Source organism: Chelonia mydas, chromosome 11 (assembly GCF_015237465.2).
Source record: "Chelonia mydas isolate rCheMyd1 chromosome 11, rCheMyd1.pri.v2, whole genome shotgun sequence".
Classification (NCBI taxonomy): Eukaryota; Metazoa; Chordata; order Testudines; family Cheloniidae; genus Chelonia; species Chelonia mydas.
This window is the reverse complement of record NC_051251.2, coordinates 32,753,577-32,779,482: the sequence shown is the minus strand read 5'-3', so window position 1 is coordinate 32,779,482 and position 25,906 is coordinate 32,753,577. Positions and strand designations below refer to the sequence as shown.

The 25,906-nt window shown below is 39.2% G+C and overlaps 1 protein-coding gene across 2 annotated transcripts in view; it reads left to right on the top strand.

Moving 5' to 3' along the window:
- ITGB6 (integrin subunit beta 6) overlaps nt 1–25,906 on the top strand; it is a 48,892-nt gene extending 22,986 nt beyond the window's left edge. Inside the window, exons 10-16 of one of the 2 annotated variants that reach the window (XM_007056654.4) lie at nt 3,899–4,033; nt 4,269–4,686; nt 5,782–6,004; nt 8,576–8,673; nt 13,000–13,119; nt 17,887–18,053; nt 22,095–25,906. In XM_007056654.4, the coding sequence (XP_007056716.2) occupies nt 3,899–4,033; nt 4,269–4,686; nt 5,782–6,004; nt 8,576–8,673; nt 13,000–13,119; nt 17,887–18,053; nt 22,095–22,196 (1,263 nt within the window). In that variant the 3' untranslated portion in view covers nt 22,197–25,906. The remainder of the gene's footprint in view (nt 1–3,898; nt 4,034–4,268; nt 4,687–5,781; nt 6,005–8,575; nt 8,674–12,999; nt 13,120–17,886; nt 18,054–22,094) is intronic. The other variant, XM_027819059.3, reaches the window with a different exon arrangement.

Sequence of the window (25,906 nt, the reverse complement as noted above, 5' to 3'; positions counted from 1 at the left end):
TTATTTTGATTTGCAGGACAAAGAAAAAAGTAGCACAAATTAAGAAATCTTTTATAATTAATTGTAATAGCTTTTTATACTATGAGTTTCTAATAAACACCAACAGATTTTCTGTAATGTAAAAAAATACATATGACAATGCATTTTAAAATCAATCAGTCAAGGACTACTATTGTAACAGACCTGCAGTGAAATCCTGGCCCCATTGAGGTCAATGGTAAAACTTCCAGTGGAGCCAGGATTTCACCTCTGGAGTTTAATTTAGGACTAAGGGTAAATGCCTTCTGTTAGGATTAATTGAGGATGGAATTTTAGGACATAGATACTGTTACCCCACCTTTAATGGATGAAACGCCACTTTTACTTACTATCTGCAAGGGAAGTGAAGCTGGAAAATGGATCCTGGCCGCTCCCACATTGCTCAGCACTCCACAAAGAGTGGGTAGTTTGAAAAGTACAGGGTTCCTCTGATCAGGGCAGAGAGTGAGTGGAGTGCCAATGAGAGCCTCCTATAGATACCTGTGGTGCCATATATTAATCAAGGCCTCCTGGCTGAGAGACTTTCAGAATTTATTCGTGCCCATTTTATTAATGTTAAAGGTTAATTATTCCATTAGTTTGAAACTCTTTTAAGCACAAAAAGCAAGTTAACACAAACACTAAGAAAATCCTCCTTCCCACCTCCTTGAGGATAATATTTATTTTGCAGAATATTTTTCATAAAAATGAAGTGATGCCTCACTAAATGAAACACCATTTCCTTATATTTGGTGGGAGCCTAGAAAAGCTGAAATTGTGGTGGGAATAAAGGTGGACTTGTTAAAAATCACACGATTGGGACTTAGAAATTCTAGGTTCTAGTTCCAGGTCTGCCACACTCCTGTGTCACCTTGCAGTGCCTCTCTCTGCCTCAGTTTCCCCATCTGTAAAATAGAAATAATAATAATTACCTACCTCAGAAGGATGGTGTTAGGTTCAATCTGTGAATGTTTCTAAAATGCTTTGTTCTTTATGTGAAATGCACTATAGAAACTCAAGTTATTAATATCACTCAGATATATTGGCCTCTAAAATCTTCAGTGGGAGTAAGCAAATTAGGAAACTATGAGCTGTCAAAATATTTGTTGTATAATGTTCTCATGTTCCCCCCCTCCTGCCGCTCCAGTGTGATTCATAGTCTCCAGTAAGCATGTCACTACTTGCTTTGACAAAGGTTAAATTCTGTATTAGCTTTGTGTCTTCAAAGCACTCATTCAAGTTGCATAATATCTGAAATCAAGCCTGTTGATCCCCAAGTTATTCCAGCATTCTTAAAAATACAAAGAATTCTGTTCTCTCCAGCACTCACGTCCCTTTTGGCTTACAGGGTAAGAAAGATTGAAGGAATAATATTTTAAACAGATCAGGGACCAGTTTTGATCAGGGGGAGCTGCTGGCAAAGGCTCAAGTTTGTAACACTGCTGATGCCTGTTTCATTCAGGAATTCTTTTGAGTTAAAAGTGCTTCTGCAGGAAGGTTTTAATGCTCACTGTACTTGGGAGCCAGATTCTGATCCCAGTTATGCCCATGTAACCCACTAGATGTGAGTCTTCTCTTAAAGTCAGGGAGGTGAATACAGGGTAGAGTTTGACCCCAGATTTCCATTCATTTTCAGCTGAAGGTGATACATATTTTTAATTTAAAAAAACATTTCACAAATAGAAAATGGAGACATGGTGATAAAGATCTATCCCATCATCTGACCAAAAGGATAATGGGCTAATGCACAGCAGCATTTAATTTGTACTTACAATCACAATTTCACTTTTAAATAATTTTGCTGTGCTGCACCTTAGTTTCAGCCCTGGACCTCCAATCTAGCTGATGGAGTGAGGAGTTGAAAATCAGCCTATTGTGTGGTACATCTTATAAAGTCTGCATTGCCAACTCTCCTTATTTTAGCACCATTCTCATGGTAGCTGAGGCTTTTGTTAGAGCCCCAGCTGCTGGAATCTATTACTGTCTGAGAATCTTTGGTTTTTGGGGGGGAAGGGGGTTGTTTGTTTGTTTTTAAGGAATTTTCTTGCCTTCATGGCTGCAGAGTAAAGCTTGACCATGTGACCCTAAACATCCCCACACCAGATGGCAAATCAAAAGAACACAAAATTTATTATTTTTAATCTCATGATTTTTAAGCAAATCTCATGATTTTCTGGGGCTGGACTCATAATTTTTGAATGCTTGGAGTTGGCAATAATATAACTTGCACTAAGGGTTACCGTAAATCCCTGTCCCCTCCCTATATGTGCACACAAGACCTTGCTGGCAGCAGAAACTATATAGTTCCACTGCCTGGAGAGGGCAGAATTTGGGGATGCCACACACGGATTGCACAGACCCTGCCAGCTGAATTAGAGCCCTCTAAGGAGGTTCCTTTGTGCTTCCAAACAGAGAAGGCTGGGGAACAGCAGAGCGAGAGGATGTGCCAATCTTCCTGCTTCAGAGGGAGATGCAGGCAGCACAGAGGCTACTTCAGCCTGGGGCTGGAGTAGCAGCAAGGAGGGAGAGATTGCATCCCATGCAGTTCCCCAACTTGATCCTCATTGCACAGCCTTGTTGCTCAAGCTGTGTGCTGTAGAGTGGATTTGGAGCTAAAGGAATATATTAAACATCTTGCTTAACAAATGTGCTGCTATCCTTTATCTTATTAAAATAATACCTCAGTGAGGTTTTTCAGATGGAAAGATATAATTAAAATGAGGTAGATAAACAGACAATGTAGAGAATCCAAAGCTTATACAAATGAGACAGTTATGCAAATTTATACGTATTCCACTTGAAGTTTCAGCTAATGCCCATTGCACCTAGTCCTGCAAACCTGTACTCAAGTGAGTGGTCCCATTCATTAGGATGACTCACCTGACAGTCTCCAGGGAATTGAAGAAAAAGTGGACATTTTCAAAAGCATCTAAGGAACTTAGGAACACAAATCCCATTGGAAGTCAGTGGGGTTTGTGCTCCTAAATCCCTTAAGCGCTTTTGAAAATTTCCCATCAAACGGATTATGTATCTGAGGTTTAGTCTGATGCACGCTCTTGATTGAATTAGAAATCCCATTAAAGTCCACAGGAGTCCATCTTGCCACCGTCTTCAGTGATCTTTGGATTAAGACTCAGTATATTGTCAAAAGTGTAATACAAAAACATTTAAGAATGAAAACCAGAAAGCAGAGTTTGAGGGAGCGCAGGGAGCAGCATGAAGAGTCTCTCTTCCTAAAGCAACGGTAGCATAATTTCTGGCATTATTGAATCCATTTTGAAATCCAAGCAAAAGCTCATAAACTGAAAGAGTTTCTACCTGGGGAACAGACAAAAACAGGAAGAAGAAGAAACTTAGATTTACACAAGGGAGTGAGCCAGAGCCAAAGGATTAGGGCTGGCTCTGGTACTGGAAAGATAGGGCCAAATCCTGGAGTCTTTTCTCTGGCTATTCTCAGAAAAAACTGGGTGTCGTGCCTGAGCAAAGACTGCAAGGTTACATGCTAAATAAGGAAAGCTATAGTGTTAGCAAAGTGATCATATAAATTCATCAATAAGGCTAGGGCTAAATTAAAACCTACAGAAGGGAGCAAAGTACTTAGAAATGAAAGAAGACTTATTAAAGCATTAAGTACATTCCCCTACAAGTGCAGGATATGTTGGTTCTGGTATCAGATATTCAGCTGATATGGCAGTTAACTTTAGCCTAAAGGCCAATACTTTGTTCATTTTCCATTTTTCTTGTAAGAAAGAAGTATGTAAATAAAGTATCAAAATCCGGAATTCTTTACTGCACAGATACGGTTGAGTTTTTCCAATATACGTCACAAAGATGTGGAGCATTAGCAACCATTGCATCCATCGTGTTCCTTTTCTTTCAGGAGCTGCGATCTGAAGTGGAGCTGGAGGTGTTAGGAGACACAGAAGGACTCAATCTCTCTTTCACGGCAATCTGTAACAATGGTACTATTTTTCCGCGCCAGAGGAAATGTTCCCATATAAAAGTGGGAGACACAGTAAGTAGATAACAGATTCTCAAATGACGTTCATTCCTGTAAAACTGAGAGAGATTTTTAGAACACCAAGACAGAAATCTTGCTTCCTTTATTTAATAAATCTCTTCCAAACAAATTGAGAGTTATTAGGCAATACCTAATAAATTCTTGTTCTTGGCTGCGCATTATATTTCCAGAGTATTCTTTGCATTTAGTATGCTGCAGCCGTGAATGGTTAATATATTTTCTTTTCCAGGTCTCTTTCAACATGACAGTAAGCCTACCTTCCTGTGAGAAAAGGCGGAGGCAGATTGTAATAAAGCCTGTCGGCCTGAGTGATGCCCTGGAAATTGATATTCAGCTGGAATGCAGCTGTAACTGTCAGAAAGAGGCTGAGATGAACAGTTCCAAATGCAGCAAAGGAAAGGGCTCTTTTGAGTGTGGAGTGTGTGCCTGCAACCCTGGCTACATGGGTCCTTATTGTGAATGTAATGAAAACTCCCTGAGCACAAATTCCTGTAAAAGGTCTCCAGAGCAGAGCTCCTGCAGCGGGAGAGGTGACTGTTACTGCGGGCAGTGTATTTGCCATTTCTCTGTGTATGGAAATATTTATGGGCCATACTGCGAATGTGACAATTTCTCTTGTGTGAGATTTAAAGGATTGCAATGTGGAGGTATGTCCCCCTTAAACTATTTTTAAAATCTATAACCTTTTATGTAGATGTAACCCTCATTATAGGAGTATTCCCAGATGTGAGCTAATTTCATGGTTTTGACATTTGTTTTCATTCCACGTCAGCATGAAATCAGGACCTTTCAAAAATTTCTGCAAAAAAATGAGAGAGAGAGAGAGATCCCTTCCCACCCCAGAATACCCCATAGCCCAGTGGTTATGGCACTCACCTGGCATGTGGGAGTCCCAGCTCATGGGTCTTCCATATGCCAGGTGAGTGCCCTAATTGTGATGCTATAGTAGCAGTGTCTCAATCTTTCCTGTTGGAGCTCTTCCATTTTCTACAAATAAATAATTAAATATTAATTGGACCAGAGAGAATGAGGGACTGTACCCCAGTGGTTAGGACAAGTTCCTGTGTCTCCCACATCCCAGGTGAGTGCCTTAACCGCCAGGCTTTTGTCAACTCCAGAGTGTGTGTGTCTCATTTTGTCATTTCCAGATCTGTCCCCAAAACTGTAACATTTCTCTTTTTGATAATTATCCAAGTATGCCCTCCTGTATTTAATCCCTTTCAGCCTGATTCAGATCTCACACTGGTTTTATACCAGTAATGCCAATGATATAAGTGGAATTGCTCTTGATTTACACCAGTGTCAGTGAAGTAAGAATCAGGCCCTTTATATTTCTTTTCTTCTGGACTGAATTCTATCTGCTACTGTGTTGTAATCCAGAACAAGTCCATTAAAAACAAAGAGTTAAACTGGCATCTCTCTGGAGTACCACAGTAGTGAATCAGATAGGTTGGAGTTATCCCGGTGTCAATGAAAAGACAATTTGGAGGATCGAGTCTTATCTCCCACCCACATATATTAGGAGTGACTCCATTAAAGTGAATAGAGTTGCACTAGTTTAAGTGAGATGCGAATCAGGCCCTTTATGTTTAACTATACATTGAAAAGGGTGGGGTTTTTTAAATATGAGAGGTGCTGGTAGTAATGAAAATGTGCATTCTGAAATAGAATGCTTGTAATGATTTCTTCTGTCACTTTTAAATGAAAACACTAATCTGGCAGGATAACCATTACTTTTCTAGGTAATGGTGATTGTGACTGTGGTGAATGTGTATGCCACAGGGGATGGACTGGTGAATATTGTAACTGCACAACTGACCTTAACTCCTGTGTTTCTGAGGATGGAATACTGTGTAGTGGAAGAGGTGAATGCATTTGTGGAACATGTGTTTGCACAAATCCCGGGGCCTCGGGTAGCACATGTGAAAGATGCCCTACATGTGGTGATCCTTGTAGTTCCAAACGGTAAGGTACTGTTTTTACCATGTTTGTATTTTCTGCTTCATTCAGACGTGTACAGTATATTAATAGCTCTGGGGTGCTATTCCCACCACATTTTTCTTGGGTGGTGGTCCTAGAACCTAAGGGCTTCTCTGCTTCTTCTGTGCAATCTAATCATAATGCAGAAACCAAACATTTCTCAGCATTGATCCGCTAGATCTCAAAATGAACTTTAGGAAAAATACTTCCCCTAGTTTCAGCTGGCACAGAGCACCATGTCACATTTCCACTTCTGCCACTTGGTTGTACAAAGAAGCCCCACGATGAATTCAGCTGAGCAATACTGACATCTGTTCATGGAACAGAACAACAACACCGCAGCATAACCAATATCACAAAAAGGAAAACAGACAGGGAAGGAACATATAATAAAGTTTACAACATGACTGTTAATTTATTTATGTCTATGGATTCATTAGGCTAAGTTCTGCTCTCAGAAGCTACACCAGCTTTACACATATATAGCAACTCAAATACCAAATTCAGCTAAATGCCGCGTGGATTAAGCAGATCCAGCTGCTACAGGTGTGTCTGGATGAAGTTCAGTGGAGATAAAAGCAGTGGTGTAAGTTATGCATCAGGTATAAGCCAACCTGAGACTGATTGTAAGTGGCAAAGAGGCACTGATTTCGCCTTCATTGAGATATGTAAAAGATATTGCATGTGAGGGTATATCAGTAAAAGCATCTAAAAAGAGGGTAAGAAAAGCAGAGCCTCTAAACACACACATTCATATGCCTGCGCTATCGCCAAATCTTCCAAGGATAAATTCAGCCTTGATTTAAGTAGGCATAACTGCCCAATTAGGCAAGGTGCTTGAATTGCTCCCCATAGAATACCGTAGTGGTGCGAAGTACATTTGCACATTCATGGAGTGCTGAATCAGTGCAAGTTACATTAAAGTATCGCTACTCTGCTACTTACATTGGTTTATACCTGAGGCCTGCTTCTTCTCCCACAATGTCTTTACCCCCTTTGGAATTCCATTGCCTTATTCTCAATATAGCATTGTAAATGAGAAAGGAACCAGTTCCATGATGTGTAACTTATACCACCATGGCTCTGTACAACTAGTGGATCAGCTCCCAAAAGGGCAATACAGTTTGCTCAAGACTCGCATGCATGGGCTAGGTGCATAATATTTTGAGTAAACATAGCCCTTGAGTATAAGTACGTTATGCAGTAAATATATCGATCTGTTTATACTCTAATTCAGCAGACTAATAGGAGTATATAGTTATCTGATGGGCATTTAGTTGGTATATTAAAAATATATTCCAAGTCATCCATTTGTCAGAACTTTTTCATCTCTCCTCTTTCTCTGTCACTGCCACGACAGCTGAAACATATGGCTGGAAAAGCCAAGAGAGAGAAGATGTGGAAGACATGGCTAAGTTAAGAGACCAGGTCAGAGGGGACTGAGACATGGTTAGGCAGCTGAGAAAGTAAGGGCAGTAGTTTGAGAAACATGGCAAATATGACCAAAACACCAACAACACTGAATGTATCTACATTTGATAGGGACTATCCCCTTACCCACTCATGTAGCCTATTCACTGCTTCACTTGTGAGTGATAAGGTCACCCCCATCCCATGAAAAGAATCACAGAACTCTCAGCATTATTCTCATGGAGGTATGTAATTCAATGCAACAATTGTGATGGCCAGTTTCTTTTTAGATAGTTAGTCCTGCAGAGTTGTTCTTCTCAGAGTCTCAGGCTCTGAATCCAGTCAATGCTTTAAACCTAGAATTGTTCCAATATACTTTGCAACAACAATTTTCTTATGTGAACTTCATTTATGTATTTTCTTTATTCCGCTAGCAGACTCTAGACCCACTCCAGGTCCCATTGAATCACTGGGAGACTTTCTATTGACTTCAACAGGAGTTGGATCAGACCCCGAGTTTGTTTTTAAATATTCCAGTCATTGTACAAGTAAATAAAATAAATAAGATATTTTGAAGTTACTTTTGCCAATAACTTGCATCAGCTTAATTAGTATCTATGTTAGTAGCTCCTGAGACAAGTGAATCATATTTGAGAGACATCTGTTAAGATACCTAAACATGTTTTTAGTCACTTGGTAAATATAACACGTTACTTAAGAGATTTTTAAACATAGGGAGATTTATATTAGGTTCCCAGCCTCCTCACATATTAGTCCATTTGGTAGACATTCTTCTGACAAGTATTTAGTGAAGGCTTAATTCAGAACCTTTATCTTTAAAAATGAATGCTATGTATGAGTAACCCCATTTCTTTAGCAGACATACATGAATAATGTTGCCTGGGGTTCTGTCTGGTAACTAACAAGACTTTAGCAAGAAAAAGGGCAAAAGAGTACTTAACTACAGTACCTTTATTCAGGGGTTTTCTTGAGGCAATACATATCACATTTCTGAGAACTACTGTATCTCTAGCACAAGACCTTTTGTTGGCTTCTTTTTAAAAAGTAGACAGCATATATATTCCTCTTTATATTTGTGCTTTGCAACAGACGGCGATTGATGAGCTTTTGAATTATTTTTCACAGGAGCTGCATAGAGTGTCATTTGGCTTCTGATGTCCAGTCACAGGCAGAATGCAATGAAAAATGTAGATTAGTTGATGCAACTGTCAACAGTGCAGAAGGTTTGTACATCTTTTATTTAACTGCCTTTTGTTGTCTGCCTTGTTAATTGTAGCTTCATTTTTCATTAGTTTTACATAAAGGTATAGACAATATCTGAAAATTACTGCAGTACATACATAGCTTTTTTTCCATGGGATTGGCTCCAAAAATTATACTGGTTATTTGATCCTATCACTATCTATCTACATATACAGTACTGCACTGAAAAGATCCTTATTAATAGCAGTCAGAACTATCTATTTATCCCTTCAGATTAATTAACTCACCACTATACACCTAGTTTCCTAACAAACTTTTGAAAACTATAATCCACCTATGGCTGAATTTTAGTCTTATGTGCACTAATACAAACTCCCAATGAAAGCAGTATCCTGACAAAAGCATCTAGGTGTAAAATTATACCCAACCCATAAGTTTCATTGTGATTTCGGCCCTCAGATGCACATTCAGTGATCCCATTGAAGTCCATGAGAACTTCCAGGACAGAAATTGACCTTGAATAAAATATTACCCTCATAGACAAAGAAATAAAACTTTAAACAAGACCGCTAAGCAATATCATTGCTTTTTCTAAACAGAAATACACACAAATACACATACACGTTTTTCTCTGTTTCTTCAGATTGCCTACTTTGCGCACTTGGCAGTGCTCTGTGCAGAGTCAGTTTCACTTCCTACTTTTTAAGCACTAGCATCACGTTTATAAGTGCTGTGCGGGAAGCTCACTTGAATGTTCTTGTCCCTACACTCCAACAGGGCGTCAATATAACACAACAACTGGTGGAGGTGCTGAAGTTTCTGAGTTTATATAGGTGCTACTTTATGCTACTGTTTTTCATGGATGAAGAGAAATTGTCAAGATAGTTGCAAAAATCTGTATGTCCCACAGGAGCCAGAGAAGGAAACTGAGGAAAGGTCAAGGAGGCATCTGTCCCTCCATGTAGCTAGGTATGGAGCTACAAGCCAGGGAGCAGGGTTAGGAGGAACATACTCACCCAGCTTATGGAGTCAGGCAGAGAAGAGGATCAGGGAAATGAGCTGCAGATTGGGGAGAGGGCCAGGCACTTGCTATGAGCTGCATCGGTAAGGCACATGCACAGCCAGGGTTCAGTGTGTTCTCATACTTCTCCCCTAGCTGTGCTCCGCACACACATCCTATCAGGTCTATACATGTTCCCTTACTCTTTGTATTAGTCACAATAAAGCAATTTTAAAAGCCCAGGACAATATGATTAGAAAAGAACTCAAAGGAGCGTAAGCGGCAGATCTATTTGCAATTTTGTCCCACTTTGGCATAATTAAGAACATTTAAGAGGAGGCACCCCTTTAAAGGTGTCAGCTTTCCATCTCAGTGCAACGTAAACCACAGGCACTAATCCTATAGTCCTGATGCCTAGGATGAACCTTGCATGCTACCTGACCCAGTACAATGCTGAAACACTTCAAAAGGAATTAAACTGGTACAGCTGGAACAGTTTTCGTAGTGGGGATGCTGAAAGCCATTGAACAAAACTGTAAGACCTGTGTATGATGGAAACTACTTCAAGCCAGGGAGTGCTGCACACCCCTAGCATCCCTAGTTCCAGCACCCCTGAACTGATGTGTACATTTTTTATCCTTATTCTTCAGATAAATTTGTTTTTAAAATCAGCTCCTTACTGTTATTTTATTTAAATTCTTGTTTCTTTTTTGAGATGGGGAGCAGTAGGGATACCTTTTTAAAAAGACAAACAAGAAATTTTCCAGATGACCTGATAAATGCTGCAATCTAAAACTCTTTTTGCATCCACTAGCATGTCCAGGAACCCATTGAGGTTTAACTGAGTTTTGTGTGTTCTCAGGACCCAGTTCTCCACTGTGTTATTGCAGTTTTATACTGGTGTAACTCCATTGATTTCAAACTCTGCTGAAATCAATGGTGGTATGCTGGTATAAAACTGGAGTAATGTAGTGGATCACGGCCACAGATACCATAATTAGTGCAAATTACAACTGTCTACTAAACATATTTTTGTGTTGTCTTGTTGTTAAAAGCTCAGTGTGCACTACAGTGGGCTGTATTGTGATACAGGAGGGCCAGGGAGCAGTGGTAGAGTGCTAGATATATAAACTCAAGGCTAATTAAGGTGTGGTTCTCTGTAGACTAGGGAAGGTGGCTGCAGGTTAATTGGAGCACCTGCAGTCAATTAAGGCCCTGTTAGGAACCTAATAAAACTCCCTGCCTCAGGCAGACAGGGGAGGAGGAAGGAGAAAGGACTGGAGCTTGGAGTTATGTTCAGAGATTTGGAAGACCTGAGAATTGGAGTAAGGGAGACCCTGCCCAGCAGGACAGGGAGACTCCCTCCCCCCCACATCTAAGGACTGAGGGTAACCCCCACCTAAGGGGGATGAGGGTAAGAAACCAACAGGGGTTGAGAGAGGCTGGGACTCAGAGTGAGGAGCAAACCCACACCCCTCCCCCTGCTTCCCTCCTCTACCACCTTCCCGGGCTAGTAGCGGGGCCCTCGGCACCCAAGAGCAGGGGCAAAGGGTGGCATCTTAGCTCCCCACCAAGAAAAGCGCAGGACCCACCAAACTAAAATCGGCCATCTTGCCACAGTATGAATTTTTTAAAAACCTAGATAATGCCTAGTGTTAATGACCTCATATACTAAAACAGTGGGACACCTTGGAGGAGGAATGAATATATTCAGTGTAAGTAAAATTTAAGAAATTAAAGCAGTGTTGTCAAAACTCTGGAGTCAAGTCCTGAAAAATCCTGAGATTAGTTTGAGTCATGGCATTTTTAAAAAGTAATAAATTTGGGGTTCCTTTTATTGGCCTTCTGGTTCTTGAGCCTTTTTGAATGCACGTGGGTCACATTTTTCAAGCTTTTCTTTACCGTGCTGAGAACTAGAAACTTACTTTTTTTTTTAAATGAAAACTGAGATTATCTTGTGATCACTTGACTATGTGGCCATGTTGGATCCCTATGTCTGATATAAATAAAGGCCAAATTATATGAAAGTATGTGATACGTAGTAAATGAAAGTTGACATTTTGTATGTACAATAGCTTCCTTTAAAATTCCATTATTGTAAGCCAAATTCTTTCTTTCTTTGTTTCCTTTTTTGTGATTTGGATGTTTGAGAGGTTTAGGTTGGTCTATTTGGCACTCCTTACTCAGCCAAATTCCCAGGAGTTTTGTCTGAAGGAGTGGTGAATAGAGCCTTAAACACCAATAACATTTCATTTTTAAAAATCCATTTGACAAACTTCTAGTTTTCTCACATCTATCTAAAAATAACAAAGACCGACAGGCTTCTTTTAAAAATTCATTAAAAGTAAAAGCTAATTTTTAGAGCTGAGTTATTGTGTACATGTCGTGAAACTGTAGTTTATAACAGAAGCAACAACAGATGTTCAGCTATAGAGGAGTTAGCAGGCGTTGCTAAAAATGAAGGGTATTTTCTAAATATAAAGATATTATATAATGTTAGAATTGGAATTGTGGCACTTCTGGAATTGGATATACAGTCTCAGATTCCAATCATTTTACTTCTTATTTGCTGTCTGCCACAACTATTTATTCCCAGCCCTCACCTCTTGAATGAACTCACCATGAAAGGTTCCCTACTTCGGAAAGGTTTGAAAAAAAACTGGATTAAGATTTCCCACACAAATACATTAAGTGAAGGGGCAAGTAAAACTGGGCAGATTGTCATAATGGATTACTTTTGTATCTGCCTTCCTCTGAATCACATTACAATGATCCCACAACTACAGTTTTCTGTTATTAATTTATATTTTATTATTGTCACGATACATGCCACAGTATTCTTTAGGAATCGCATTGTGGAAGGAATAAATGGTAGTCCTTTTAAAGGTATCAGTATCTGTTTGAAATGTGACTATCTACTTCTGAAACGTAATCTAGACATACTACCGGTAGCTCTAAGCCAAAGAGAACATATTGTTTACTTTGTACTAGAATCAGGGCTATTCTATTCCCTAGACAAATGGTGGAAAGTGTCTTGGAAGTATTTGCAATTCACTGAAATTCACACTGCAGCAGATTGATAGGTGCACTTGATGGTCAGTGCAGATTGACAACACCTGGACCTACTCTTCTGAAACATACGTGGAAAATCTAAAACAAAAACAAAAAGCCATTTAGAGTGGAAGAAAAAGTTGTTAAATATAGCGGACATTCTTAGGATACTTCTGCAGTTCTCTTCCTGTCTTTACTGTATGGTGAAAAGGCCATGACACACATTAATCCATAGTCTCTCTTTTTATTACATGTTAAATTGCACTTGACCTACTGGGTGGCTTTTTTTCCACAGATTTCTCAAAGGATAAATCTATTCCCTGCTCGTTACAAGGGGAAAATGAATGTGTTACTACATTTCTAATGGCTACAGATGAACAGGGAAGGACAATCATTCATAGCATAAAGCAGAAAGGTGAGTTGTTAATATCACATTTTTAATATATACAGATTGTGAATTAAAAGTACAGCTGGGAGAATCAAGCCATAAATATTGGAAGATTAGCAAACTGAGATGTTACGTACAGTACTGTGTTTTCTTGTGTTAATAGTATTTCTGTACCTAACCAAAAAAAAGCACCTTCTAAAATATTTCTTTCATATGATGTTGAAATGAGACATGACTGTTCTTGCAATACTAGCAGTATGGACTAGTGGACTGAGCACAAGGCTAGGAGCGAGACATTGCTGATCTAAATCCAGCTCTGACTCCCTCTGTGGCCTTGAGGCAAGTCACTCTATCTCTGTTTCAATTTTCTTATCTGTAGAGTTTGGATAACATTTAATTCTCTACAACACAGAAGTGATGTGAGGATAAGTTAGTTAGTTTTTTTTTTTTTCAAAAGTACTATGGGAGTACTAAACATTATGAAGACGATGATGATGATACCAAATACCATCACATTACATGACAAATTACCTGTAAAATCTTATTCATATAGATACAAAAATTTTTTAATAGATTAACAAGTATCCATAATAGCTACACTAGACATGATGAAGCAAATATTTTATATGATGTGCAAATATTTTTAAAATCATGCCTAGCCCACATAATTACATTTAACACAGCACTATTACCAAGTTTTGAATGATTTTCACAAAGTTACCCTAGATATTGAACAGTCATTTTTAATAAGGTATGTCCTTTCATTTAAAAATATTTCTTTATCTATTGTGTTTGTCTTTCATTTAAAGATCCTAATTATGTGGGACATGAGAGAACACACTCTTCTTCTCAATTACTAGACAGCCTATTTCCAGGCAGACAAATACATTTTTGGACACACCTAGGGTTGCCAACTTTCTAATGGCACAAAACCAAACACCTCTTCCCTCTGTCGCTCCTTCTCCCCCACCCTCTCTCACTTTCAAAGGGCTGAGTCAGGGGGTTGAGGTGTTGGTGCGGTATGAGGGCTCCAGCTGGGGGTATGGGCTCTGGGGTGGGGCCAGGAATGATGGGTTTGGAGTGAAGGAGAGGGCTCTGGGCTGGAGTAGGGGGTTCGGATGTGGGGGGTATGGGTTCTGGGCTAGGGGTGGGGCCAGAAATTAGGGGTTCAGGTTATGGGAGAGAGCTCCCAGCTGGGGCAGGGAGTTGAGGTGTTGGGAGGGTGCAGGGTGAGGGCTCCGGGAGGGAGTTTGGGTGTGGGACAGGACTCCGGGCAGGGGGTTGGAGTAGGGTCCCAGTGGTGCTTACTGCGGCTCCCAGGAAGTGGCCGCCAAGTCCCTGGGTGCTTGGGCAGCCAGGGAGGCTCTGTGCGCAGCCCTCATGCCCGCAGGTGCCGCCCCTGCAGCTCCCATTGGTTGTGGTTCCCGGTCAATGGGAGCTGTGGAGCCGGCACTTGGCGCAGGGGCAGCACGTGGAGCCTCCCTGGTCACCCATGCACCAGGGAACACAAAGACATAGCGGTTGCTTCTAGGAGCGGCGCAAAGCTAGAGCAGGCAGGGAGCCTGCTTTAGCCCCAGGCCCCTGCTTTGCCGCCAACTGGATTTTTAACAGCCAGAGCTAACTGGAGCTGCCAGGGTCCCTTTTCAACTGGGCAGTCCAGTTGAAAACCAGATGCCTGCCAACCCTAGACACACCCAGTGTCTCACTGCTAAAAGTTAGTTACATCATTAAGGAAAGCACTGCACATGCTTTCTTTCCTTCTGGCAGTATAACTTGAGGTTTGGAAAAGTTCTCCAGCCATTCATCTTCTTTATTTATTCTGTGTGCAGTGTTTCTGCAGTATCTGTCTCAGGAATTAAAGTGATTGCACTGGAAATAATCAGCTACTTCTGTAAGAATATTATTGTTTAATAATAGTAGTGTGCCATTATATACAGTAGCTTTATACCAAAGAATGTTGCAACAAAGCTTTACAAAAAAGATGGAAGGTATACACATGTGTAAACTGCACTCCCCAGATTCAAGATCATAAAATATTTTCATAGCTGTAGGGTAGTCTCTTTATTAAATATATTTACTATGTTAATTTAAAAAGGATTGATAGAAATAGCTTAACGCAGGCATACTGCATGCAAATGCTTTGCAGCATTCCCCACAGAATTCTGACAATAAACCTAAATTCTAATCTGTTCCACTTCTGAGCCTGTCTCAAGCAGAGGAACAATTATGCTGTGGTTTTGTGATGTATGCAAATGTGAAATAAGATGAGAACACCATGAACACTCCAAAGCTCATTTTCACTTGTGGATCTGAAGTTCAGTCTGCACGAACAGCTAATGCCTTCCTCCAGTGTTCAAACTAGACCTCTCAAAATGAGTTGCATAATGACATCAATCAAAATAGTCATGCAAAATAAAATCTGTGTAAATTATGCCAAACTGAAATGAATTCTAAATGTCGTCAGACCATGGTTCAGAAGAAAATTTCATAAAATAGTAATTGACTTTTATGAGTAATACTGGTTAATATTAAAATGATCCTTTAATTGAGAGCTGACAAAAAGAACATGCCCTCTTGGCTTTACAAGCCTATTATTATGTTGAGTTCTAGAAAAAAAAATCTATCCCAGAATAATAGTGATTTTCTATTCTAAAATGCCCATGTTTGATCTAGGATTGCTAGCTAGCATTTATAGAACAACAGCAAAATGAAACCATTTAAAAAGTGGTATTGAACTTCTAGCATGGTAACAACTTACATTCACCATGGAAATGAAAGTGAAACATTTCCAAAAATGAGGTATCTAGAATACTTCTGTCTGGTTCAAAGATGTTAGTTCCTGTTTTTAAACACAGGCACCCTATCAACATTTACAAATCCCACACCTGGACCCTTGTAATTAGCACCCAGATGTGTATAATGAACATATATGCACTGAAGTACCAAACTGAGCAATCAAGTGTGTTATTCTGAGTCCTACTTAGGTGCTTTTGTTTGAAAATTGGGCATCTGATTTTATGCAGTATCTCCTTATCCAATACTTCAGCTTACCTTCACTCCATCTTTACTCATGAGGTTTGGTCACTGAATGAAAAGGACATGACCATTTCAGATAGGGCTGACAATGACATCTGTTCAGAACTCAGTGGATTCATGTGGGCAAGACCATGTCTGTATTTTTATGAGTATATTCAGATCAATGGAGCCCAAGACAAAGCAACTTCAGTTTAGTTTCTAGGGGTCTGATCTGCCCAACTGAAGTCAATGAGAGTTTTGTCATGGACTCTAGTGGGAGCTAGGTTAGCAGTACTGTTTACATTATGGCAGTGGACATAAGAAAACAGCAGAAGTCTTTCTATATCTCATTTAGACCTGTGTGGAAAATGGAAATTCTGTTTTGCAGAGAATTTTGATATTTCAAAATGTGGCTTCACTCTGAATCAGAACAAAACCTGAACATTTCAAAATGCTCCATGAAGGAAAATTCCAGAAAAATAATCATTTTGGATCAATCGGAACATTTTGTTTGGACAAAATCAAGATGTTTCACTGATGATATGATTTTTTTTAAAAATGTTACATTACATATTGTAATATAAAGGAATCATACAGGGTTTTAAAAATTCCAAACAAAAAGTTGTTTCAATATAAAAAATTGAAATATTTCGTCTTGAAAATGTTGAAATGAGACATTTCAACGTTGTCTGAACTTTTCCCCTTGTTTTTTCTCCTAAATGAACTTTCTGCAAAATTGACATGATTTCCCAGTGTTTCGATTTTCGACAGAACTGCATTCTCTGATGGAAAATGGTTCTGTTGTAACTTTATCCGAGCAACTCTAGTCTTATTTATTTGAGTCAAATCCCAGTCCCACATCTGAGGCATTTCAAGGGGAATATTGGATTTTCTTGCTTTTCTTTATTTTTGAGATGCCATTCCCCACAAGCTTCTCCATTTCACCAATGCTGTTTCCCTGTGTTAGTAAAAAGAAAAGGAGGACTTGTGGCAACTTAGAGACTAACAAATTTATTAGAGCATAAGTTTTAGTAGTCATCCACTAAAAAGCCGACAATCTAATCAGCATCTTTCCCTCTGCAATATGCCTGTGTGCCGTAAATCCAAGAAGTGAGACTATTGTGAGACTTCATGCTACCACTAAGCCAACCACTTTTCTCATTTCTTTTGGAAAAATCACTTTTTTTTTTGGTGTTCCAAATTTACTCCAGAGAATCTATATCTAGTTAATTTTGTATTAGAGCTATGGGAAACCTCCATAGTGAATACTTTTTACCCTTGCAGTATAATCCTTCTGGACCAGTTTCTCAAACCTTTTCCTAAACCTGGTTTGAATTTCATGGAAATCGGAGCTAAATGGTGGCTTCAGGTAATAGCTCACCTTAAGTGATCACTCTGGTTACAGTGTGTATGGTAACACCCATTGTTTCATGTTCTCTATGTATATAAATCTCCCCACTGTATTTTCCACTGAATGCATCCAATGAAGTGAGCTGTAGCTCACTAAAGCTTATGCTCAAATAAATTGGTTAGTCTCTAAGGTGCCACAAGTACTCCTTTTCTTTTTGCGAATACAGACTAACACAGCTGCTACTCTGAAATATTTCAGCTGAGTTTCACTTTGAATTCTTGGGTTTGTATTCAGGGACTGCAAACGTACATGAACTTGAAAGAAAAGGCACATGCAACACCCAGCAAGGAAAACAAGCAGGTTCCTCTCAGCTGTTTTTAATTAGCTATACTTGTAAATAACACTCATACCTTGCTTTGTTTCCACAGATTGCCCACAGCCTCCAAACATTCCAATGATAATGTTGGGTGTTTCTCTTGCTATCCTTCTGATGGGCATTGTTCTGCTTTGTATATGGAAATTGCTAGTTTCTTTTCAAGACCGAAAAGAGGTTGCCAAGTTTGAAGCAGAAAGATCAAAGGCCAAATGGCAAACGGTATGTACTTGCATTAATTTTATATAAGTCTCTCTGATTTGGCTCAATGGTTCTCAAATAATAAAGGAATTGGACAGATTTCTCAAACCATGCTCTTGTCAGTAGATTTTTCACTATATAGCATGCTATAAATTAAAATTGTAATGGGTTTTTAGGAATGAATGAAAAATAGATGGATTTTAATATTCTTCATTTTATTTCTTCCACGCACAAATATGATGCACTGAGATGTTGGTTTTTTAACTGACACATGCATCTAATGAATCATTTTATATACATCTGTTAGTGAATAGCTTGATTAATATTAGAGGCACAGTCTTGTTCCCGTAAATATCACATGTTCTTTTTCCCCTGTTCCTTCTGCCTGGAACTTTTGCTCTTTTGCAATAGTATTATGATGAATTAAATAGTGATTCATTGACTAAGGCAAAGCAACACTGAGCAGAGTAGCATCATGATTGACACACTTCAGCAGGACCAGTCACTACATTATTCTCCAGCATCTGAGAAAGAAAAATAGGTACAATTTGACTCCAAGAATTTTTCCATAATGCCTTTGGTTAGCCAATGCTGGTAAGAGGTAGGTGAAGAAATAGAAGAGGCATCAGGAGGGAAAATAAAGGTGCTTTTGAAGGGAAAATCAGTGAGGCCAGACAAAGGGCACTGGAAACCAGCATTAACATACCTAGTGTTAGCCCTGAAAATCCCTGGGGTTTCCCTAATTAACCATGTGGTACAGTCTGAAGTGTCTGACTACAGTAGAGCTGAATAGAATTCTGACAGCATATGTCTTCCACTTCCACCTCTCTTGCTGAAAGTGGGAGAGAAGGTATTTCCAAGGCCTGTTAGCTTCCCATAGTGACACTGGTAGGAGATGGGGAAGCCACTGCTATGCCCCAAGAAGACTGACAACAGATAAATGAAAGATCACAGGCCTGTGGGAGGAGACCTCTTGGGGAAGTGGGAGGCCACTTGAGCATTCTGAGGTTTACATGCATCTCAGGATCCTGAACCTCGGCTAAAAGTTTGTGTAAAAGATAAAGAAGCCTCGTTTTCATCCAAAGCTTGGAACCACAGAGGTTTTCTGCATTGCTTCAGGTTTTGTTCTGAAAGGAGTGCATAGCTGTGTACCCTTAAAGTTTTATAACAGGCAAAACCAAACTCCCACATGTCAAGGTTCTGGATCTGAACTGTCCCCATGTTCAAGGATGTTTAAGTTGGGGATGTTTGCCAGAAGCTGGGAATCGGTGACAGGGGCTGGATCACTTAATGATTACCTGTTCTGTTCATTCCCTCTGAAGCACCTGGCACTGGCCACTATCGGAAGACAGGATACTGGGCTAGAAGGACCATTGGTCTGACCCAGTATGGCTGTTCTTATGTTATGGAGCTAGGTGTAAGCTGTGAACTTTGTTCCAAGGTTTAGGCTCATCTCTTAAATAGCTGATGCATTTCACCCCAGAAATGCCTGTACTACATGGGTAAGCAAAATCAGAGACCCTGATCTTGTGAGGAGCTGAGCATCCTCGACTTCCATTGACTATGAAGACTGAAGGCACTCAGCAGCTTACAACATAGTTTGGAAAGCACTTTGAGCTAAATTGAGCCACTAAGCTCAGTCCAGAGCAAGGGACAGTGTGCAACTGTGCCATTCCAAGAGAAGCTCAGGCAAAGAATTATGTCTCAAATACAATTCCACTCCAGTTCTCCCCTTCCTCTGATGAGTAAGTTACTTCACCCCTGTTTTGGAGTGCAGTTTGCTCTCCCACCCTGTGAACTCAGCCAGCTATTCTGACTGGTGAGTAGCATGGTGGACCCAAGGTTCCCATTCCCTGCCCCATCCATTCCCTGTCTTCCTCCCCCCACACCACTTGCTTACAGTGGAGAGTCCTGATTGAGCATTCTCTGATCTCCCCCTGTAGCCAGAGCCACACTCTGAACAGCTCTTACTCCCCCTTAGTTCTCTGCATGGCCAAATAATGGTAATGTCAATGTTGCTATACAACAAACACTCCAACTGCCTCATTAGTACTACTTGCATATAAAAGCAGCATTTTGCGAGAACATTTTTATTCAAACAGAAAACATTTCACTGTGCTGGTAGCAGTAAAACTGGGTTAACCAGCAGACCTGAAAAGACATGCAATATCAACTGCAGATTAGTGAGTTGCTACAACTTTGTTTAAACATGATTAAAAGAAGCAATGAACACATTTATGTTAATATACATTACATATACTAATTGGCACAAATTTATGTTTTTATAGGAAAAAAACAGGCTTGACAAATGAATAATATCTTTAAAATTAATGGAGCAGTTTAATGGTGAATCATTCCCCCGCACCCCCAAAGCGACTACAGAACATTTTATCTAGGATTGGCAGATAATTGAAATTAAGGTGCAAACTTTGTGGTTAAAAATCTAAAACAGAAAATAACACATTGAGCATTGACATGGGTTGGTAATTAATTAAAGCTGGAACTGATATGCATTACCTAATACTTATCTAGCACCTTTCATTTTCAAAGCACTTCTCCTTCATCATCTAACTAATCCTCAGGTAGGAAAGTAGTATTAGCACCATTTTGCACACAGACAACTGAGGTAGTTAAGGCACTTGCTAGAGACCACAGAGGGAATCCATACGAGAGCCAGGACACCTCGCCTCCAGTAGCTGCATCTGACCATAACATTGACAAGCTGCTGAGAAAGCTGCATCCAGCCAGTTTCTGTGGTCTAGGGTGGGCATGGGGGATTCACCTGAAGATTGTTAGAATGAGGGAAAAGTGGAAGAAGAATGGAGAGAATTTGCCTAAAAATAATTCAGGAAATTGTACTGCAAAATATAATTCGACCATCTGTGTAATTAGACACTCTCTGCTTGAAGGATTCGGCGATGTGATGGGGAACTTTGAGGAGAGACATTTCAGTGTCAATGTCGAAAGCAGAAATGCCATCTGGAGGCAACTTTTAAGTGCCTACGTAAGGAAGGTGGTTCAGTGAGGGACTGGCCTCAAGGGGAGAAGGAGTGCTCAAGCTCATTGTGGGTGGTAAATGACTGTGTGTTAAGAACTTGGACAGCTTTGTAATCCTCAAGGCAAGGAGATCTGTAGTTTCAGATAGAACAAAACCGCTGATACCACTGGAAGGGATCTTATTCCACAGGTGCAGGCCAGCAAAGCACACTTGCCTGAAGGGGGATTGATGCATGACTTCTCCTGTATATAAAGTTTTTAATTCTGTAATAAGTGTACACGGTGTTCTTACTATCATTTTAAAACGCATCTATTGCTGTTTTTTCCTTGGCCCATAGTTCTGAGTGCTAGAAATAATAAATCTATTATTTGATTATTCATAGTTATATGTGATTAAAACTGGGAAGTTTTAGACTGATCTGCCACTCTGTTACATCTACTATCAAGGGACCAGGGAAACAACCCTTTCATCTGAGTAGCCTGCAGAGATCAAGTAGGGGAATGGTGGCAACATAAACAATTTAAATGACCCTTTACAGAAAACACTTTTTATAGTCTTTTCCTTCTAGAATGATCCAGTCATGATGCTCTGCATGAAAATAATCTAAGACACATGGTTAACTACATCTTTGACAACATACTGTTTCACTAGATTTGTTTTTTTAACCTGGGAGACAGGTTTGTTTGTTACATTTTTCCTAGTTCTGGATTGATTTGTTATGCTCTGTGTAGCCTGATCATAATTATGCCATATTACGATCTTCAGTGGATCCGCACATGACAAATTTACTTGCTATATTCCGTAATACAGCAATAAGCACATTACTTGCACATATAAGGAATGAAAGATATTACTGAGTTTGTGTGTGGTTTGCATCACCAGACTGAATCAGGTCAGGAATCATTTACATGATGATGACCCACACTGCTGTAAAGCTAAAGAGGTAGCATTAAAGTTAACGGATTGCACCTACATACCTATGCAAATGAGTCAATGGTCAAATGGCAGATTTAAGAAAAATTATATTTAACTTACTAGCTTTTTTCTTTTGTTGTTGTTTTTAGGGAACAAATCCCCTGTACAGAGGCTCAACAACTACATTTAAAAATGTAACTTACAAGCACCAAGAAAAGCAAAAAGTGGACATTACTGCAGATTTCTATTAGCACTTCAGACACTGGAAAATTAGTTTTAATGACAAGAAATATAAAAGCACTATTTTGTTTTTATTTCTTTATAACTGATTACATGGATGTTTGTTAGCACATCTTAGTGATATAATTCAGCTAGAGCAAATATATTTTGTGTGTATTGAAGGTATTGTAGATAACTGCTGTATGACTAAAAATTAAGAGGAACATTACAAAGAAACACATTTAACATTCAGACCCACAAATTAGTCTTAAAGAAAAAAGCACTGACGATTTCTGTGGAATTTGCTCCACAAATAGAATAAAAATTCACCATCAGTAAGCACATTTTGGTAAGTCTAACTTGTATTTGCTATTTATGGTGAATTTTACTTCACGTTGTTCACACTACAATGCCCAACACATGGTGCATACCCAAACACAATCAGTCTACGCTGTTGGCTTACATAAAATAAAAAATTAATGCCAGCAGGGGTAGGGGGTCCTGATGCCAAACTATGGGCCTGGATCAGGACCCCCTAGTGATTTCATCAGAAACAACTGAATTTATAGCCTAGCTTACATGGATCCAAAACTCACACAAATATCTCTTCAACCTCTTTGCCTTTCCCTCTCTCTTTCCCTGTCTCCTTCCCTGCACCTGAATCTTCTCCCTTTGATGTTCTACCTTTTTCTTTAAGGACCCATCCTAAGGCACTGCCAAAAGTGAATCCTGTTTAAACACAGCCAGATCTCTTCCTCCTCTTTCCTCTGAGTTCTACTGGAGAGGTTCTAGTACAAAATAGAAATGCATGTCATCGTTCAGAAAACTCAATAGAGCAGCTTTAAACCTGCAGATGACCCTGAGGGTTTTGAAAAATTTACCTCCTGTGCAGAGATCCCACACAAGGCCTATACACCACTTAATCCTAATTAGACTTGCAAGATATGCCTAGGAGCTGCACAGGCTATTGTGCAAGCCCTTTGAATAGAAGAGAATTTCATACATAAGTCACGGATGTAATTATCAGACCTATAGTTTTGTGGATATCACACAAACAAATGATGAGATTTTCCATAGCAGCAGCATATTTTAACCTGCCAGTCCATTTATTCTAGTACAAGAGAATATATTTGGCCCTTTTTCACAGTTTTTCAAAATAAGCAGTTATTAATTACTAATTAACCCTGGCTATTCATGGCAGTGACTTTAATAAGGACCTTAAAAACTGAGTTTTTAACTAGAGTTGCTAACTACTTGCCATAGACCCTTTGTCAAAAATGCATGCATAGTACTGAAAAAACAGCTGATGTGATAACATGCAAATAACAGTATCAAGATTTTTTTTAGAGAGAAAAAAATACTGTATTGACCTATTTCAGAGTAACAGCTGTGTTAGTCTGTATTCGCAAAAAGAAAAGGAGTACTTGTGGTCCTTAGAGACTAACCAATATATTTGAGCATAAGCTTTTGTAGCTCACGAAAGCTTATGCTCAAATAAATTGGTTAGTCTCTAAGGTGCCACAAGTACTCCTTTTCTTTTTGTATTGACCTAGATATTAGTTTCTTCTTAAATGTTTTAACCTTCTGGTCCATGATAAAGAGATTCAGAGTGCAGACTATTTTTAGAACAGATACATATGCCATCTGAAAATATTTTTTAAGAAACAACATGTTAACCTATTGACAGACTAACAAAAACTATATTTTTCTCTGCATTAAACCAAAATTTTGATCTAAAAGTCCTTGAAGGTAGCCATTTTGAAATAAATAATTATTCCAACAGCCTGTTTAACTTCAAGCTTTTATGTCCATACATTGCAAATACAGGATGTGCTGTGAATTGATTTATTATGTAGATCTGACTCAAACCTGTTTTTCTGGGCCTGATCCAAAATCTACTGAAGTCAATTGGTAAGGCTGGATGAGCCCTTAATGTCTGGAGATACATTAAAAACAGATGTCCATTGTTCTGCGGTCATCACCTCTCTCTATTTGAATTGCAGAATATCTTTTAAGCAGCTTGAAATCAGTTCAAGTTGTTCTACCTCAGTAACCAGACTTCAGATTAAATTCCGACACATCAGAATGATGTATATATTGCTCTGAAACTTACAGCACAAGTATTTGATTTTATTTGTTAAAATCTCAGCTCTTTCCCCAAAATAGTGAAAATAGAACCTTGGGTATTAGTTAATGGAACATTTGTTTGTTCAGATAGAAGCTGATTAACCCTATTCATTAGTGGATTGGGACCTATGATATATATTTGTGTTCAAAGAAACTTTAAAACATCTTTAGAAACAAATATAACAGCATGTGAAATAATTGCAGTGTGAAAGGCTTACTGTAAATCTAATCACTAGAACTGGAATAAGTTAATTAGGCATCTGTACTTTTCACTATTCTTTCACACCTCATAGTGGAAGCTATGCATATGCAGAGGGGCCAGATCTGCAGTCCTTCCATTCCCTTAACTCATACTGAAGTCAGTGAAAGTTACAAATAGCATGAAATCCTGCTTCCTTAACCACATGAATAGTCCCACTGAGCAAAATCATGGTTCCATTGAAGTCAATGGGAGTTTTGCCATTGACTTCAATGGGGCCAGGATTTTACCCACTGACTTCAGTAGGATTATTGCACAAGTAAGGATAGTGGAATTTGGACCTTTGAAAGAATGTAAAGGTAAAATAGCTATTACTTCTGTGTTTGGTTTTAAAGTAAAAGTATCAAATGGGAATCATTTTTAAAAGATTAAAAAGCATCTTCCATTTGGTATCTCAGTCTAAAGTAACCAAATGCCTATTGTTTTATTAAACACCTTTTAAGTTGTATTTCCGAATGGCTGACTCAATGGATCAGTAATAGCAAGCAGAGCCTTTCATCGTTAGGTCACCAGTTTATATATAGAACAGCTCTGTAGTGTTTGAATGTTGTTTCTCTCTGAACACTGTTCAGTATTTCCTAATGCAAAGAATTCATTCATCCCCTGGCAGGGAGCCCTGTCAAGCCTGAAGCACATTGGCAACTCAGTGTGGTGAAGTGGGCTGCTTGTGCTGTACCAGTTCTGGGCATAGAAGTCTTCAGGGCTCTCCGTTGGGCACTTTTTGCCAGAATGAAAATCAATCAACTACTTTTTATAGTAAGAATTCATCAGAACAGAGAAAATAGCCAGTCTTATGGCTTATTTACTGTTATAATTAATCATGTTTGTTACAGTAGTGCCTAGAGATCAATCAAGAATAGGCCCTATTGTGTAAGTCACTATACGAGAGTCCCTGCCTTGAAGAGCTTACATTATATAGGAGACCTCTCAAATACAGATCACGCTGAAAGCTATTTTTAATTACAATATGTGCTGCAAGCTTCCCAGAGGTCATACAGCATATTATAAGATGTTGATCAGAGACCAGTGGCATTTTCTCCAACTCCAGGAGTGGGGTTTATCCTTTTAGTTGGATGATAGATACTTTTAACAAACTTTTACAACCCTTTTTTTCCTTTTTCAAACTCTGAGTGTCCGTGTGGTGCGGGAGTGGGGGGCGGAGAGGATGGAAAAGTCTTTTTTTTTTTTTGCTGTTGTCATGGATGATGTTTTGACCTAAGGCTGGACCTGGGCAAAACATTGTTAATAGATGTACTTCTGTTCACTGAAGAGTTAAACTAAGTAAATAAAAGAATGTTGAGAACATATTTTTTTTGTATTTGCGTATCTGACATACATTAAAAATGTAATTTAAGT